The 16,133-nt window shown below is 43.7% G+C and overlaps 1 protein-coding gene across 1 annotated transcript; it reads right to left on the bottom strand.

Moving 5' to 3' along the window:
- Positions 1–3,125: 3,125 nt before the first annotated feature.
- ripk4 (receptor-interacting serine-threonine kinase 4) lies at positions 3,126–14,946 on the bottom strand. The gene is made up of 8 exons (XM_007557989.2): positions 14,524–14,946; positions 10,693–10,984; positions 9,991–10,139; positions 8,669–8,718; positions 7,800–7,958; positions 7,531–7,649; positions 5,211–5,451; positions 3,126–5,118 (listed from the first exon to the last, which is right to left on the bottom strand). The coding sequence occupies exons 1-8, from the start codon at positions 14,910–14,912 to the stop codon at positions 3,824–3,826; spliced, it is 2,694 nt and encodes an 897-aa protein (XP_007558051.1). The 5' UTR covers positions 14,913–14,946; the 3' UTR covers positions 3,126–3,823.
- Between the last annotated feature and the right edge of the window lie 1,187 nt (positions 14,947–16,133).

Here is a 16,133-nt window from a genome sequence, read left to right on the forward strand (position 1 = left end):
AACAAACAGGAGGGCCACATGTTGACGCGGTGGCAGAGCGCCGGTTACCGTGCAACAACACCGGGCCCATTTTCTGCCTCACAGATGCTTTTTTCCCCCCCGCCCCTCCACAGATGTTGGACTTTAACATGTCCAAGTGCAGATTTTCCAGGAAAACATTTATTTATTTATTTTTCTGTAATCAAACATTCAGGAGGTGAGCAATGCACCGGAGCTTTTTGTTCAGCACGGAGTTAAATCGAAGCCAACTTAACTTTTGATTTTAATACTTTCGGTAACCACCGAGTGCTTTATGTGACTTAGTCGTAAATCTCGCAGCTCATCGCTGCAGATTTGCGTTCACATCCCCGAAGCTTTTATCCGCGTGTCGCAGCTTGCCTCGCCGCTCAGACGAGCGATCCCTTGGATCCTGCTGAGCGGGTTCTGTGAGATTAAAAATAAAAGAGGCAAAACACAAGGGCCCCAAAGAAGTCAAAGTAAGAGTTTTGTTTTCAGGTGATCTGCTGCTAAAAAGCCTTTAAAAAACTTTTTTGTTATTTATTTATTTATTTATTTATTTATTTATTAATTTATTTATTTATTTATTTTGGGTGAACGGCTCATGAATGCTGCCGATGTATCGCGATAACGGCCTTTTGGCTCACGTGTTGAACGCACCGTGATTCATGAGGGCTCTCTGCTTTCCGTCTGCCAGTCTGACAGAGTCGTGACTCACCCGAGTGGAAAAGTCCGTGGCACTGCGACACAAAGAAAGCATACAAACAATTCATACAAAAATGAAGCCATGCAATCCCTGAGACACTGCTTAATCACCCTGCGGGTTCTGTTAGGAAAGTTATAGTTACAAACCACGGTTGCCACGTTACGGTCAAAACCCTCTGTGTCCTTTATTGGGATTTTATGTGATGAACCTACAGAACATCGTACATAATTGTGAAAAAGATGTAAAATGATGCTGTTTAAGTAGTTCTGCACTTAAGAAGAATCTGAAACACTTAGTAGAGTCACCTTTTGCTGCAGCCACAGTTGATATTTTTGCATATTCGTCTTTACAGAACAGCATCTGTGAAAATCACTTTTCCAATGTTGCCATAAATTGGATTTAGTTCTGGACTTTGACTGAACCATTCTGACACATGAACATGTTTAGGTCTAACTATTCCATGATCTCTCTGGATGCAACTTTAGGGTCGTTGACTTGTTGGATAGTTAGCTGCAGTCTTAGCCTCAAGTCCTCTATGTTTTGGTGGGAATGGTGTGCTCTGGAATGTTACATTTCAGTTTTATCGGCCCTACGTGGCCTGTGGCAAACTTTAATTAGCACTTCTGGTGGCTTGTGGTTCCCAGAAGTGTTTAACTGAGTTGTCAGTTTGTAGATGCAATGTGTAAAAGCAAACTTCATCCTGTGGATCCCATCAATCTTTAAAATCCCTTACTTAAAGTTTTTTTTTTTTTTTTTCCCAGAAGAAATCTCGACAGAACAGGTTCTTCGTGGTCCGTACACCATGAGATATGAATGGCATGACTTTGTGACAGCTTGGACAGCATGGACAGCATGTTCCCTCCATGACTACAAGTGACCAGTAACACTACAATGGAGTGTTTGCCCCGAAGGAGGATTCTTTCAACAACAGGAAGTCTTTATTCAGAGGCGAGAACAGATGTGACAGGAGCGGAAGGACAGATCAACTCAAATCTGTCCTTAGGCTCATTAAGGCCTTTAGTTTTACTGTTTCCAGGAATGAATACATGGGAAAAGGGGCAACATCTACGAAGTTAAAGTTTTCCACATTTTTCATCACCAGTGTAATAACAAAATGTTTTTTTTTTAGAATATATGACAAACCAACTCAAAATAGTGAGTAACCTCAATAGGTTAAAACCTCAAATGTTTTTACTTTTTCTTGTAGTTACGGTTTTGTCTAAAAATATATATTTTTTTCCTTTTCTTTATACTTTTTTCATATATATGAACACACACACATAGATCTTTGTGTGGTTGGTTTTCCATAGATCAGCGCATATGGAGCAATGATTCAGATTTTTTTTGTAAGCCATAATGTGACAAAATGTGGACTTGATTGCATGAATTCCTTTAGCAGGCACTCTACTTGGTTTACTAGCATAGCAATGGCCTTGATATGAGATGAGGACTGAGATTGGCCAACAAGTTCACATTGTTCTTTCCTAACGGAAGATGAGACGCGTCACCAGGCAACAGGCAGAACAGACAGCGCCTATTGTACACACAACGGAGGCGTTAAATTACACACATCTTCTGGGCCCTTAGCAAACACGAGGTAAGAAAACAGCCCCAATCTCCAGCATCTGCCACCCGTACGAACTTTCTCCGGTTGCAAAAAGCCGAGCCCTCGAGGCGTCAGGCGGAGGTGGTGGTGGTGGGGGCTGGCGTGTTGGTTTAAGAGCGATGAAAAGTTAAAGTGGTCTGAGGAATTAGCCAACAGGGTGGAATTGCAGGTCGTACATCAGCGCCCCTTCTCAATCATCCATTATCTTACAGCCTGAGATCCCCCTCAGGGGCAGTTCCCATGGTCCGTGCCAACCTGAGCATGCTCCTGAGCACAAGCAGAAAGATAATAATAACACTGCAGGTGAGGCTGCAGATGCAGACATGCCAACTCTCGTCAAGATCAAGGCTTAAAGGTCCTGCACACACGTGTAGGCGGAGCCGTGGCAAATTGACTCTCCGAGCCTGCAGTGACATGAGGGGCTGACTTTTCCAACATTTTTTCTTAAGAACAGGTAATATTAAGAAAAAGGGAAAAAACGAGCTTAAGACTGTGTATGTAACAATAGTTTGTGGAAAAAACAAACAATTTCAGGCTTTTCTTGGCTACTAGGTCTGACTGGCTGATTCTGTTTTGTAACACAACACAGTAAATATACTGGAGGTTCTTTTACAGAGTTTGTAGCTCGAATGCAATAGAAAAAGAACGAAAATACATCAGAGTCTGAAAGAAATAAAAAGATCTAATTTTCAGGATTTGACCAATCAAGTGTCCGATTCCACTGTCTGGCGCATCTTCCATTCTGCAATCCTAATAAATCCAATATCTTATTCATTCCCATGTTTAATGACTATCAAAAATTAAAGCAGAGTTCATTGGAAACGGTTCAAAGGCTTTTAATACATCACATCCTTGGTCTTTACAAACTGAGCTCCAAAACATTTAACTGAACAGTCAGGTACAGTAGTACAGTCGGTGTTCCACAATCCTTATCTAGATAAGGGATTGGGTGCAGCAGTTCGCCATGTCAACAAAGAACATATCCCAATTTTAACAGCTCAAGATTCCTAATGTTGTCTTCAAACATCGAGCTGCAGAACAGAGCCAATATTACTATTGTTACCTGCTGGTAACAATGGAGATAACAATGGTAACATTACCTAAAGGCGGCTGTGCAGCGTTCCAAAAAGTCAATTAAAAAAAACATATTCCAATTTTAACAGCTTCCAGATCAATGCATCGTTCCAAACAATGAGGTGCAAATACAGTCGGTGTTATTGCTATCTACAGGCAGCAGTGCAGGCACTCAAAAAGTCAACAAAGAAGGTATCTGACAGATTCAACACATGTTCATGTCTAGTGAATGTTTTCTTCCCCAAAAACAGTCAAACAAAAAGGTTTATACACTCTATTTACAGTGTGTACACTACATTTAGCTTTTATAACAATTAGGAGATATCTACACTGGTCCAAGAAAGAGTTTAAAAAACAATACAAATGCCCTACCAATGTGTGAGGCAGCTGGTAAGTACGGAAGACAATTCTGTACAAAGTTCACAGTGTGTTTGTTCCTGTTAGCATGGTGCTGAGGCACACTGTGGGCTGGGGGACTCTGGGCTGGGGGACTCTGGGCTGGGGGACTCTGGGCTGGGGGACTCTGGGCAGTCTTTGTCCTTGTGCTCCGTCAATTTGAGAATAACAATCTTCCTTTGGAGCTGCTTGACCTCTGCTGCAGGGGGTTCCTCAGCCACTGGCTGGACTGCGCTCTCTGTTAAGTTCTGGCAGACCTGCGGCGGCAGCAGCATGGTAATGACGTTCGAGTGTCCACCCTGCACTGCTAGGTGCAGCGGGCTGAGTCCCTGCTGGTCCGACAGGCCACCACTGTCTGGACAGTGAAGAATCAGCTCTTTGAGAACTTCACTGTGTCCGTTCTCTGCTGCCAAGTGGCAGGGGATACGCTGAGTGCGGTCAGACATGTAGGGGTCAGCCCCCTCTGCAATCAGCATCTTGACTGTGGCCAGGTGGCCCCGCTGAGACGCTAGGTGGAGCGGTGTGAGTCCTTGGGCGTTTTGGATGTTTACGTCTGCCTGGTGTTTGATGAGCAGCCGGGAGGTGCTGGTGTGGCCCGTTTCTGCTGCCACGTGTAGCGCCGTGTTTAGCTCGGACGACTTTACACGGACGTCTGCCCCCAGTTCGATCAGGATCCGTGCTACTCTGTACTGACCCCTTTGGGATGCTAGATGCAGTGCCGTACGGCCGTCTGTCGTCTGGCTGTCCACGTTCACACCGGCCTGCTTGACCAGCAGCTTGACGATGCCCAGGTGCCCCTGCCAGGCGGCGAAATGAAGCGCCGTCCAGTTGTTCTTGCCCTTGACCTGAACATCGGCGTTGCGGCTCAGCAGCACCCGGATAACGTTCTCCTGACCGTGTTGGCATGCCACATGGGCCGGAGTGCGTCCCTGGCCGTCAGTCTCATTGATGGTCGCCCCGCGGTCCAGCAGCAGTCGCGTCATGGCCTCGTCTCCGTTCTGGGCCGCCCAGTGCAAGGGCGTATACTGGTCCTCGTCTTTGGCGTTCACATTAGTCCTGCGCCAACCGAGCAGAAGTTCGGCCAGTAGCTTCTGGTGCTTTTCCGTGGCCAGATGGAGAGGCGTGGAACCGCGGATGTTCGGAAGGTTTGGATTGGCGTCATTCAGAAGGAGGAACTTGACGGCCTCTTCGTTACCCAACATGATGGCAAAGTGGAGGAGGCTGTCTCCTCCTTCCAGAGGAAGATCAACATCCTGAGGCTGGAGGATTTTCATTAGCTTAGCGGTGTCTTTGGTCCTGATGGCGTCACATAGCTTCTTCTTCTGGACTTCAGCGGAATCTGGACAGTATGAAAGAACAAAAACGGACTTTAGAAGACTGATTACTCATTTGGGGTACACCTCCACCTGTAGGTCTTTAATTGTCTCTTACCAAATGTGGTTTCCTTTTCAAAGGACAGGCTGATGGAGTCTTGGGAAGAGAAGGCTGAATCTGCAGAGGAGATGCCCGAGAGTCTCTTACAGGTGTTCTCTTTGCTGTGGATGCTGTCCTCCTTCACTCGATCGAAGCTCCTTGAGATCCCAGAATCCACCTGGTTCAGCAGCTCCGACAGGCTGTAGTCTTTTTCCGGCAGCATGGCCGACTTTGGACGCACCGGTTTGCTGGCGTTACTCTGTGGAAAAAACCTTCGGTTAGCGTCCAACCTTTGGACAAACAGTTCCTTGACATTCTGTACATGCCATTAGATAGATAGATAGATAGATAGCATTTATTGTCACTGAACAGAATTCAACGAAATTTCCATTGCAGCTCCCGTGCAAAAGGTCAAATATATACAGTATAAATAAGCAAACACACAATAATAATAATAACAATATATACAACTAAATTAACTAAAGGCACTCAGCCATGCCAAAGAAGTAGCAGCAGGTCCAATTATGGCATTGACAATCCAACATGCCGCTGGGACTCGTTTCATATTTCACTTTCAATAGCAGCTCAATGGAAAACCTGTGATTGTTTTCGTTTTAAATGCACCTGGAAACTTTAAACAACTTCCTTTTTGTTCTTATGGACGTCGCTGCCTATCGGCTTTCACCAAGCCGGAGCTGCATGTTTGCTTCTAGTCACGTAAAGAATACCTGAACAGGCCGGAAACCACAGTGCAACACACACAGGTTGGTCAACATTCCTCTCCTGTGATGAAATGCTTGTTCTGGACCAGACATCTGACTTATAAAGTCATAACCTCATCTGATACACTAGAGAGAGATAAACTCCTCGGTTACACATTAATAAGCGAAGCAGCGCGCCGATTCAACGACAGCAAGAAGCTGCCAAGCATAAAAATGACGTCTTCTGTGGCTGTTCAAAACATTCTGTTAAACTGTTACGGTCAGATCTGTAATAATTAAACATCTACATCTAATGATAACAAGAGAGTTCAGCTCGAGTTCATCATTTCAAACTCAGTATTCCAGCCTGTCACGGCAGTGATTGGGTAATGGTTTGAAAAGTGCAATCTGCAGATCTCAGTAGCCAGAGGCTCCCATATCAGGTCAGAGAGTTTGAGACGTATTTATGTGCGAGGCCTTTTAACGGCTTCAATGTCAGGAGTTAAACTTTACAACCTCAAATAAAACCTAACAGACAGCCAGGGCAGAGAAGTTACATGTGGCAGGGCGGATCTCTTCATGCCTTTCTAATCAGCCTGGCTGGAGTCTTTTAAACCATCTGCACACTGAATAGATAATCCTGACTAAGACCTGATAATAATCTAGGCTATTACGCAAAAGCAGACAAATGCGTCTACTATGTTTTTTTTAAAGTGGGCTGTTAAAATACCTGTATGGGACGCATGTTTAACATAAGCATTTAGAGTGAAGTAATTAGGAGTCCTGTCATCTCTGCAGGAATTCTTACAGTGTTTGATTTATTTTCAAATCCACAGAATGCCACAACTCAAGTGGCTTAATGAGGACATATAACAAAGATCTGAGTCCTTTATTTCTCCATTCATAAAATGCACTAAAGCGAAGAACTCTAACCATTTTTCATTTATAAAGCAGTCCTCTGTGATTTTTGTTACTTTTTACAGTCAAAATCACTAATTTGGTACTGCAACTTTAGAAATATTCGCAAGGAATTTAGCAATATTTTCTCCTCATTTAACCCCCTTATAACATCTACATCTAGAAGAAAAAAGATAAAAATGACAGCGAGCAGACAGATTGGACACACAAACATTTTCATGCCTTTGAAGAACCTAAATAGTTGGACTTTTGTTACTCGCTACATCTTTCGTGGCCTGAAACTTGACATAAAGTAATTTTGAGGCAGCACCTGTGGGTGGGAGTTAAACTAACGCTTTTGAAAAACTCACAATAAACACAATATTCCATTATAGTGGAAAAATGTGGGGATTTGTTAACTCTGCATGACATGAATTTCCGGATGGACTGACAAAAGCGTCAACCAACTTCTAGCAAAAACTGGCAGCACATTTTTTCCACTTTATGCAAACATAGTATTTAGTTCAAAATGTAACTGGACGAAGTCAGAGCTGGCATGTTAGACCTTAAAATGAAACGGATGTTGGTGTCGGCCAAGAAAAGCCTGATTGGCTGCTCAGCTTCACTCGTTTTCATCCAACTTTTCGTCCCAATTAACAGTCTGAACCACCTCAATCGTTATTTATTAAAGATAACACCTGATCTCAAAGTCAGTGTGTGTAATCCTGCCATGACTTTACCTGGTCACTGGCGACTGGGTTGGGGGACAAAGGTTCTGGTTCTGATGACGTTGATAACCTCGGGGTCCTGGGCTCATCTTGAGGTTTGGAGCAAAGCTCCTCAGCTTCAGATGTAATTTCTGAGAGAAGAAAGTATTGAATCAACCGTCACTTGCAGGTGAAATTGGATCAAAAGGAGAGGAAAAAGCATCCCATACTAGCAGACATGAGACAGTTTGTCTAATTGATGTTTTCCTTTAGTGCAAAGATAACAAAAAGTCCACACCAACCTTGAAAGGTGGGTCTGGCATTAGGGCTGTTGACCCAGCAGCGCTGCATGAGGCTCAGGAAACCGGCGCAGGTAGAAGGTCGACTTCTTGGCACCAAACCCAGATCTGGACGAATTCCTTTAACCACTTTCACCATGATCTGCAGGATGTTGTTTTCTCCTAAGGAGGAAAATGCCAGTTTAATTATTACCCAGTCGGACATATTTCATCCTAAAACTACATCAGAGTAGACCGTGTCCCTCTACCTACAATAACAACCAGCGATGCGCGGTGTTATCACCATCTTTCTTGGCGCCCACACACCATGTGCTTGTTTCCCACGGCAGCCTAAATGGTCTGACCCAGTTCTATCCAGCGGTGGGAGTCAGCTAAGTCAAGTGATTCACAGAGAAGACGCAACAGCTTAAAGCAGCTATTATAGCCATAAGGGGGCGGTGCAGCAATCAACCTGGCAATTTCTCACTTTTTCATTTTGTCTGGGTCAATACAGGCAGCGCCAACCCTGCCTAAAGTAGGTGCCAGTTTTAAAAAAAATAAAAAATAAAAAAAAAGGCTACACTATACAAATAAAAAAAAAAAAAAAAAAGGCTACACTATACACCTGGGAAAACGAAAGAAAAGAATTCCAACCTTGCCCAGTCCACCTGCCTGCTGTGGAATTTTGACAGTAAACACGGTCAGGTACACGCCTTGAACACTGTGGTCTGGAGGTTTGTTGGAAGTTTAAAAATAAAAGGGAGGATTGATATTGAGATGGAAACAGCTGAAAAGTTGTCAAAGCAACCGGCGGTACTATTTCTCCCCAACACGCCTCATTTGTTTTTCTTCACAAAAACCGTTACTGCTTGTGTTTGTGCTGCAAGCCTTACCCTGGTAGGGTTTCTTCTGTGTGAGAATGCCCCAGATCACGATGGAGAAGCTGAAAGAGATAAAATATAAATAGAGAAAGAGGTGTGATTTTTCCGAGAAAACATTAAACTGCACATAACTTGCTATTTAATCTAAAGCTATAGAAGTCCAAGGTGACTGTTCCAGTGATGTCAATGTGCATGTTTGTTCTCCAGCAGCACATTTTGTTACTTTTTCTACTCAGCATGCCACATAACACCAAACAAAGTATTTCTGATGCAGAAACTTTCAGTGTTTCCTGACAAAATCACGGCAAAGACTGCTAAATCGCCATGTCCATTTCAGGTCCTGAAGGACCCGGTGTACTGCTGGGATTAAATGTCTCCCTGCTCCAACACAGCTGATGTAAACGGCTCTATGGAGCCATGCTAATGAACCGTTCTGTTGACTGTGCTGTGTTGAATCAGGGTATCTAAAACATGTAGGTTACTGGTCCTTGAGGCTTTGGCCACCGTCACCTTCCAAAAGGAGGGGAAGCAGCGAAACATCGCTGACGAGGTCGGGTATTCAGAGTGCAAATGATGCAAAATTGAGTGGAAGGAAAAAAGAACGGCCATTGGCACCCTAATGAAGAAAAAAAAACACTTAAGAGTTTCACAAAGTGTGTGTGTTTATATATATATACACACATACATATATGGAGATGAATCTGCATATTAGATAGCTGAGGAATCCTGTCTGATGAGGTTTTTTTGTTGTATGCTAGTAATTGGGTCAGACTTTAGAAAGGGCTTAAAGGGGCAGTAGCCCAGGGCTCTGATGTATTGGGGTGGGGTGCACATAATTTATTTTTTTATTTTAATAAATACATGTTTCTGCAGACATTATACTTTAGATGGAGTGGTAGGCTCATGTCAGGTGAATAGTAATAATACTTTGGGATTTTATGACTACACAACACTCATTTTTTAGGAAGGAACAACATGGATCTACTGGCCAGGACACATATTAAACTCACCATCATCAGTTGGTGTCAACAGTTATTGCCTAATTATATATAGTTTTACCTATTAACGCACTGTAATTTTCATTAGCAAACTATTTTTTCTCTAGTGGATAGGGCACCAAAATTAATTTCAGCCCAGGGGCCAAAATCTTTTTAAATCCAGCCCTGGCTATTAAGTATAGCATGAAATGACAAATTAGTTTGAATTACTGCCTGATTTATGACTCTAAATGAACCTACCACACTTGATTGACAACGGTACTGGATGAGAAATCCGAACAGGAACACCTGCATTTACAATCAACAAACTGCGTGTCAAGTCCTGAGGAAACCAACCTGTAGACGTCGTGCTTTGTGTCCGACACTCTGTCCTTCTCTATGATTCTTTCTGGCGGCAGGTAGGCTATGGTGCCGCAGAAGCCCTCTCTGCTGATGTCATCAGTCTGGGCCAAGCCGTTCCACCGGGCCAGGCCAAAGTCAGATATCTGAAATGAGATCAGAGCCTGAGTTCAATCGCATCGCCGGCGTCAGATTTCTCGTGAAATGCCACTGCAGCGATGAGTAACTTTGCCTGTCGACTGTGAAAGGCAGCTAAGCTTTTATTATGTGCGCTGAATGGTATGATGAGGGCAACACGGCCATGTCCCAACCTGCTGGAGAGGAGAGGCCCTGTATATTTGCGCAGAGGAGTGCACGCCCCAGCACACACACACGCACACACACTCAGAGAGGGAGATTTAATGGAAGCTAATTTAATCCTGTTGGGACAGGCCCGGCTGAGGTGTTTACATCCAGGTATTAAACTCTAGAAGTGACGGTTCCCACCCATTTACAAGCTGCACGGCTGAACTGCCTAGAGGTTGCAGAGAAAAAACCTCAGAAACACCTGTCAGCTGAGGGGAGACCTTCTTGTGTTTTATTTGAATCTTTTGCGATGCTTCCACGAAGCCATTCCTTCGCTTTTGGTGCCGAAACGCGAGAAACGAGGAATGAGACGTTCCTCCACCGCCGCCTTGTTTGCAAAGCAGCGCTCCGTACCTTGACATGGTAGTGGCCGTCCAGCAGGATGTTGGCGGGCTTCAGGTCCAGGTGGAGAAGCGGCGGGTTCATGCAGTGTAGGAAGTTCATGCCCACCGCCGTCTCGTGGATGATGCGGAAGCGAAGCTCCCAGGGCAGCGGCTCGTTGGCCAGCAGGTTCTCCAGGGAGCCGGTCTCCATGTACTCCATGACCAGGCCTTGAGGGTCGTTGCAGATCCCGTACACGGGCAGGATGTACCTGAACTTGGCTGCCTCCATCTTCCTCGCCTCCTCGAGGAGCTCAGAGCGATCCCTTAGTGAAGAGAAAAGAGTTGAGTTTTAGATTGCAAAACAGTTACGCCAGATTTCCCAGTATAACTCACTCCAGTTTGATGTATAAAGCAGTTTTAAGCTGCTATAAAAACACTAGGGATAAAAGCCAATATAATTATTACACTGCAGAAAAACAGACAAAACCTGCCATAAAATGAAAAGCTTAAAAACAACCAAAAAAAGCTAAATTAGCATCTCGGGTACCATCAAAGGTAGCAGTGCACTGATGGCAGTTTTCTGGACGATCACCGATCTTTAAAAAGTCTGCCTTGCCGATTCAGATTTTTGACGACACCTGATTTTTTTCCTGAAAAGGTGCAAACAATGTTGCTAAGTTGGCAACAGTGACCTAATGAGTGGGTCTGTCAGACAGAAGCAGAGGTAAAAGATATCAGTGGCTAAAACTGGTTTCACATGTAAATATCGTCTGATTGAAAAGTGTCCTAAAATGAAGGAAATCAGGGCTATTAATCAAACGCCAATTCGAAGTAATCAGAACAGAAAAGGCCTTTCTAAAAGTGTAAAGGAGCTGCAGAGATGCCGTCCCGCATAGTAATGAGAAGCAGTTGATCAGGTGACTTAAGACAACAGAAGGGTGTATTATCATGCAGCAGCTCAGAAAGAAAGGACAGGGCAAGAAACGAAGGGGGCCCAACACAGCGCCCTGTGGGACCCCACACAAAACGGGAACAGAGGAGAACACTTTGTCGGAAAGTTTGCTCAGTGAAGCGCAATCAGACTGCAGGTGAAATTTCTGCAAGTCATCCTGGTTTTGTTCCTCATTTCTAGTTGAGCACTTTTTATCCAACGTTCCCTCTTATTAAACATTAACCTGCTTTCGTTCCGACCCGAATGTCTGCACACGTCGTTACTTGGTTGTAGAATAAGCTAAATGACAAGGAGCACTTTTATGGATTTCTGTACTTCACTTATTTGTCCTAAATTAAAGTGAACAGCACTCTTTAAATCTCACAATGGCCCTGTCGAAGCCTAGAGAACATTCCAGTTTTCACATAGTCCAGAGAGGGTTGAACAACAGCTCACGCTCTGCAGCTTTTTCAGCTCACTGACCCTGCTGCAATATCTCAAACACAACTGTGCAGGTCGTGCGTGACCTCGGTTCACTTATCTCAGGGGCAGGCCGTTAGCCTGCTAATGAGGACGGATCAAAGTGGGATAAATCCCACTCACTTCGCCGCCGCTCACTCGCTCGCTCGCTTTAAACGGCGAAATGCGGTGAGCCGGACTGGGAATCCTGCTTCTCAAACGTGAACAAAATGAAATCAGAGACAAGTGCAAAAACACAGGAAAGAGAACTTCACCCTTCCTGGAAAGGTGTGGAGGGAGGAAAACACATCAAAATCTAACATTAGATGGAAAACTGGGTAAGAACTTGTTTGGTTAATGCTTCATCTAATTCAAGTAACTCATCCGGATCAAACAATGTCCCTGCTTTAACAGAGGGAGGCCTGGACAGACCGGTTCCGCCGCTTCTTATATTGTCTGTGCCACACAGTGGCAGCCAGTGAAGCAGCCAGACAAAGGTGGCTTTCAGAACCTGCTGCTGGATGTCATGTGTGGGTCAGTGCGCAGGCTGAAGACAGATCACTGTTTATGTACTTTAGCAGATGTTGATGGGGGAGATAACATCTTTGGCTTCAGGTAGAGGAGAAGCAGCATGAATGTGAAGGGAGCCGACAGTCAAAAGGTTCGGAATGTGTTCGTGACATCCGTCAGTCTCAAGCGGTTGATTTCACCACCATTATTAAACACAACAGGATGGGGTTTAAAGAGCCACCGGAGGGTCTCTCATATAAAACAAATCAGATTCATCTCTTCATTTTTCTTAGTTTCTTAGTCTCCTTCCCACCGTTCTCACGTTGATGTTGACATAAATATTTACACATTTTCTGACTTTTAATCTCTTCAAAGCCATTTTTTCCCCTGCAATTCATTTAATTTCTTAGAAAATTTCCTCCTCAAAAAGAGCCTAAGATGCCAAATGGATTTTTTGAAGAGGTGAGATTCTGATCAGTTTCTTTTTTGCTGTGCAATTACAACAAAAAGTTGTCCAAAACAGATTTCCTGATAGATTTACAATCAACACTTAAAATTCCAATCGCAATAAACATTCACTCATCTAGTCTAATTTCCACTACATGGTGAAATGTCTTCACCAGGCGGACTACAAATTATTATAAACAGTCCGTGCTTTTCTCGACTCACCGTTCCAATTTTCAGTCATTTAAATTCGTCTTAGTATATAAAATATTAATGTTCACTACAAATCTGTGGCAGATAATTTTTTTAAAGCGAGTCTTTCAATAAGGAACCTGAAAAATCCAGAAAATGGAACAGAGGAAGAGAGAAAATAAGAAAAGGAGACAAATAAATGAGAAGTGAAAGAAGGTAGGGCACAAGGGAGAAGGAAGTATGACAAAATAGGTAAGAAAGATAGAATGAGGAAAGGAAACAAGGGCAGAAGGAAGTAGGGAAGGAAGGAAGTAATGAAAAAAATCAAGGAAGGAACAAGTGATTGAATAAAGTGTAGAACTATTGATGTTTTTCCATGTTCTTATTTCCTTACTCTCCACTTGTCCAGATATACAGAAATCAAATTTCAAAATTTCCAGATTTTTTCCATTAAAAAAAACAACTAACATATTAAATGGAAAAAAATGGCACAAAAATCTTAGAAAGGACACAGATTTCTCTTTTTAGTTCAAAAGAGCAAATAGGAATAAAAATAATTACGATAAAGTAAGAGTTATTTTTAAAAAATATACAAATATGATGTAATCTATGTCACCAACAAAATGTCCAGGAGGGTTAGTGGAAGGGATCTGGTGGTTTAAAGAGCAACTAGTAACAAAACCAGTAGCAAAAGAAGCTTCCGCTCACAGGTTCTGTGACGGGACAAGCTCCAATAAGAGCTTGCAGGAACCTGAACTTACAGCAGCATGGCACAAACACCTGGAAGAGGGAAAAAAAGAGTGGAAAAGGCCTCAAGTGCCTTCAGGAGTGACAGACATGCAAATGTTAGACTACTCTATATGTTTGCGCAATCTCCAGGAGTGCCTGTGGGAAAGAAGACCCCTCCGCTACTCCCACACATAAACTTCAATGGGCAGCTCCCCTGGGTCGGAGCGTGATAACATCTCTGACTGGAGGCAGGAAACATTTGGGAGCTCAGGGTTGTAGCTTTGAATGACCCGGAGTCGAGTGGAGGTAGAGCTCGTTCTGTGAATACACAAGGATGTCGTGACTCCACACGACTCATTCTGTGTTGAAATACCCTGTCCCAGGCAATCTGCGCCCAGACTGTAAGCCGCTGAGTCACCCGCCTCTACCTGTTCTGGACGTAAAGCGGTAGGCGAGAGGTGTGAGCCGTGGCTCAGGTCTGTGAATGCAGCTCTTTGACGGACAAAAGCAGAAACAAGACACACCTCGGCTCTGCTGGAGGAGAGCTGAATTCCTTTAAGCCCGAGCCAAGATGTTTTTGTTTTTTTTATTACTCACTTTTCATCCAGATGAAGGCAGGGAGGACACTTGATGGCCAGCCATGTTTTCCACTTCACATGCCGCACTTTGTATACCTGCCCAAATCCACCTGAGCCTATCTTCTCCCAGTTGCCAAACTCGGAGGAGTCAAACGTCTTTAGCAGCCCCATGTCCTCGTGAGGGGAGTCCGGGACGTCCATATCCATGTCGAGGGACCCGCCAACCGGGGGAGGATAATTCCTGTATTCCTTCGTCTCCAAGATCGAAAGAGTAGCAACACACACACACACAAACACTAACCTGAACAGCCTGTGAGCTCTTCCTTGTTTTTTTCCCCAGTCTACTGCCAGGCAAGACTCCTCCCACTTCCCCAGGTATGGGGGCTGGACTAGCTGCTGTGACATCATCCGGATGTTGAAACATGGAAAAGTTCACAAAGGAAAAGTGACAGCCAGCAAGGCACCTCGGTAGCACACATTGTTTTCAAGGCACCCCAAAGGTCTTGGTTTTCTCGCATATCTGCCCTGGAACAAACAATAAACAAATAAGACTGGGTCATATTAGAAAGTACACCTTGTCCCACCAAACCCAATCACTCACCTGACGCCCCAGTAAGGTAAATGTCACAGTGGGAGACAGACAGCGGCTCGAAAATGTGCAAATTTTTTGTTGTAAATTAAGTGAAATTAAATTACCTGAAAAAAGTTAAAAGCACAAAGGAATCCACGTTTTTTTTAAAAGGACTTCATGTTTTGCCTCCATTCACAGTCAAGCCTTTGGAAACATTTTTCTTTAGTTTAGGTATGGATGTGTATTCACACCGCGTGGCATGTCGATGTAAATAGAAACACTTCAAAGTATTTTATTTGGAGTCTATGTGAGAAAACATGCACATATTGTATAAATCCCAAGAGAAACATAAATCCTAATAAATACTGCAAAGCCCAGCAACGAGAATTTTTACAGGACAGTCCTGGAAGAAAACCTGTTAGAGGCTGCAGCGACCCTAACCATAGAGGAAATCAATGTGCTAGAACAGCCCAGTCAAAGTCCAGAACTAAATCTAGTTGAGAAACTGGGGGAAGACTTGGAAATGTATGTTTTCGAATGCTGCTTTTGTCTTTGCAGGTTCAATGGAACCTGACTGAGGATAAGCTAGATCACAAATAAGAACCTGCAAAAATCCTGCAAAGCTGGTTGAGACATAGCCCAAGGACTTGCACCTGTAGTTGGAACAAAATGGGGCTCTACAAAATACTGATTTGCAGAAAACGGAAATGAATAGCAAAAAGCATGCATCATTTCTCTTACAATTCTGGACTACCTCGTTATTGTCCATTGCATAAAGCCCCAATAAAAGACAGTACAGTTTATGGTTTTGTTGTGACGAAATGTGCAAAAGTTTCAAGGGGGTAGATTTTCCCAACCCAACAGAAAACTGGTAGATGTTTCTTTTCAGGCACCTATGTCTCACTCAGCTGTATCAAAGCAAAAATGCTTGTGTTTCCTAATCTAATCATACTAATCTGCTTAACAGAAAGTATTAAAAAGTCTCTACATGCATGAATGTCTGCAGCTTGTTATTTTTTCACCACCTGGGTTCAAGGAAGACATGATGTCACCTCCTC

This window comes from Poecilia formosa, unplaced genomic scaffold, assembly GCF_000485575.1.
Source record: "Poecilia formosa unplaced genomic scaffold, Poecilia_formosa-5.1.2 Scaffold93, whole genome shotgun sequence".
Lineage (NCBI taxonomy): Eukaryota > Metazoa > Chordata > Actinopteri > Cyprinodontiformes > Poeciliidae > Poecilia > Poecilia formosa.

What these genes read in the sequence shown, in the direction of transcription:
- ripk4 (XM_007557989.2), bottom strand. Translation starts at nt 14,912, where the DNA reads ATGATGTCACAGCAGCTAGTCCAGCCCCCATACCTGGGGAAGTGGGAG. An exon ending in TGCCTTCATCTGGATGAAAA is followed by an intron (nt 10,985 to 14,523) that starts GTGAGTAATAAA and finishes CTCTTCACTAAG; the next exon opens with GGATCGCTCTGAGCTCCTCG. An exon ending in ACCCAGTCGCCAGTGACCAG is followed by an intron (nt 5,452 to 7,530) that starts GTAAAGTCATGG and finishes TTTTTTCCACAG; the next exon opens with AGTAACGCCAGCAAACCGGT.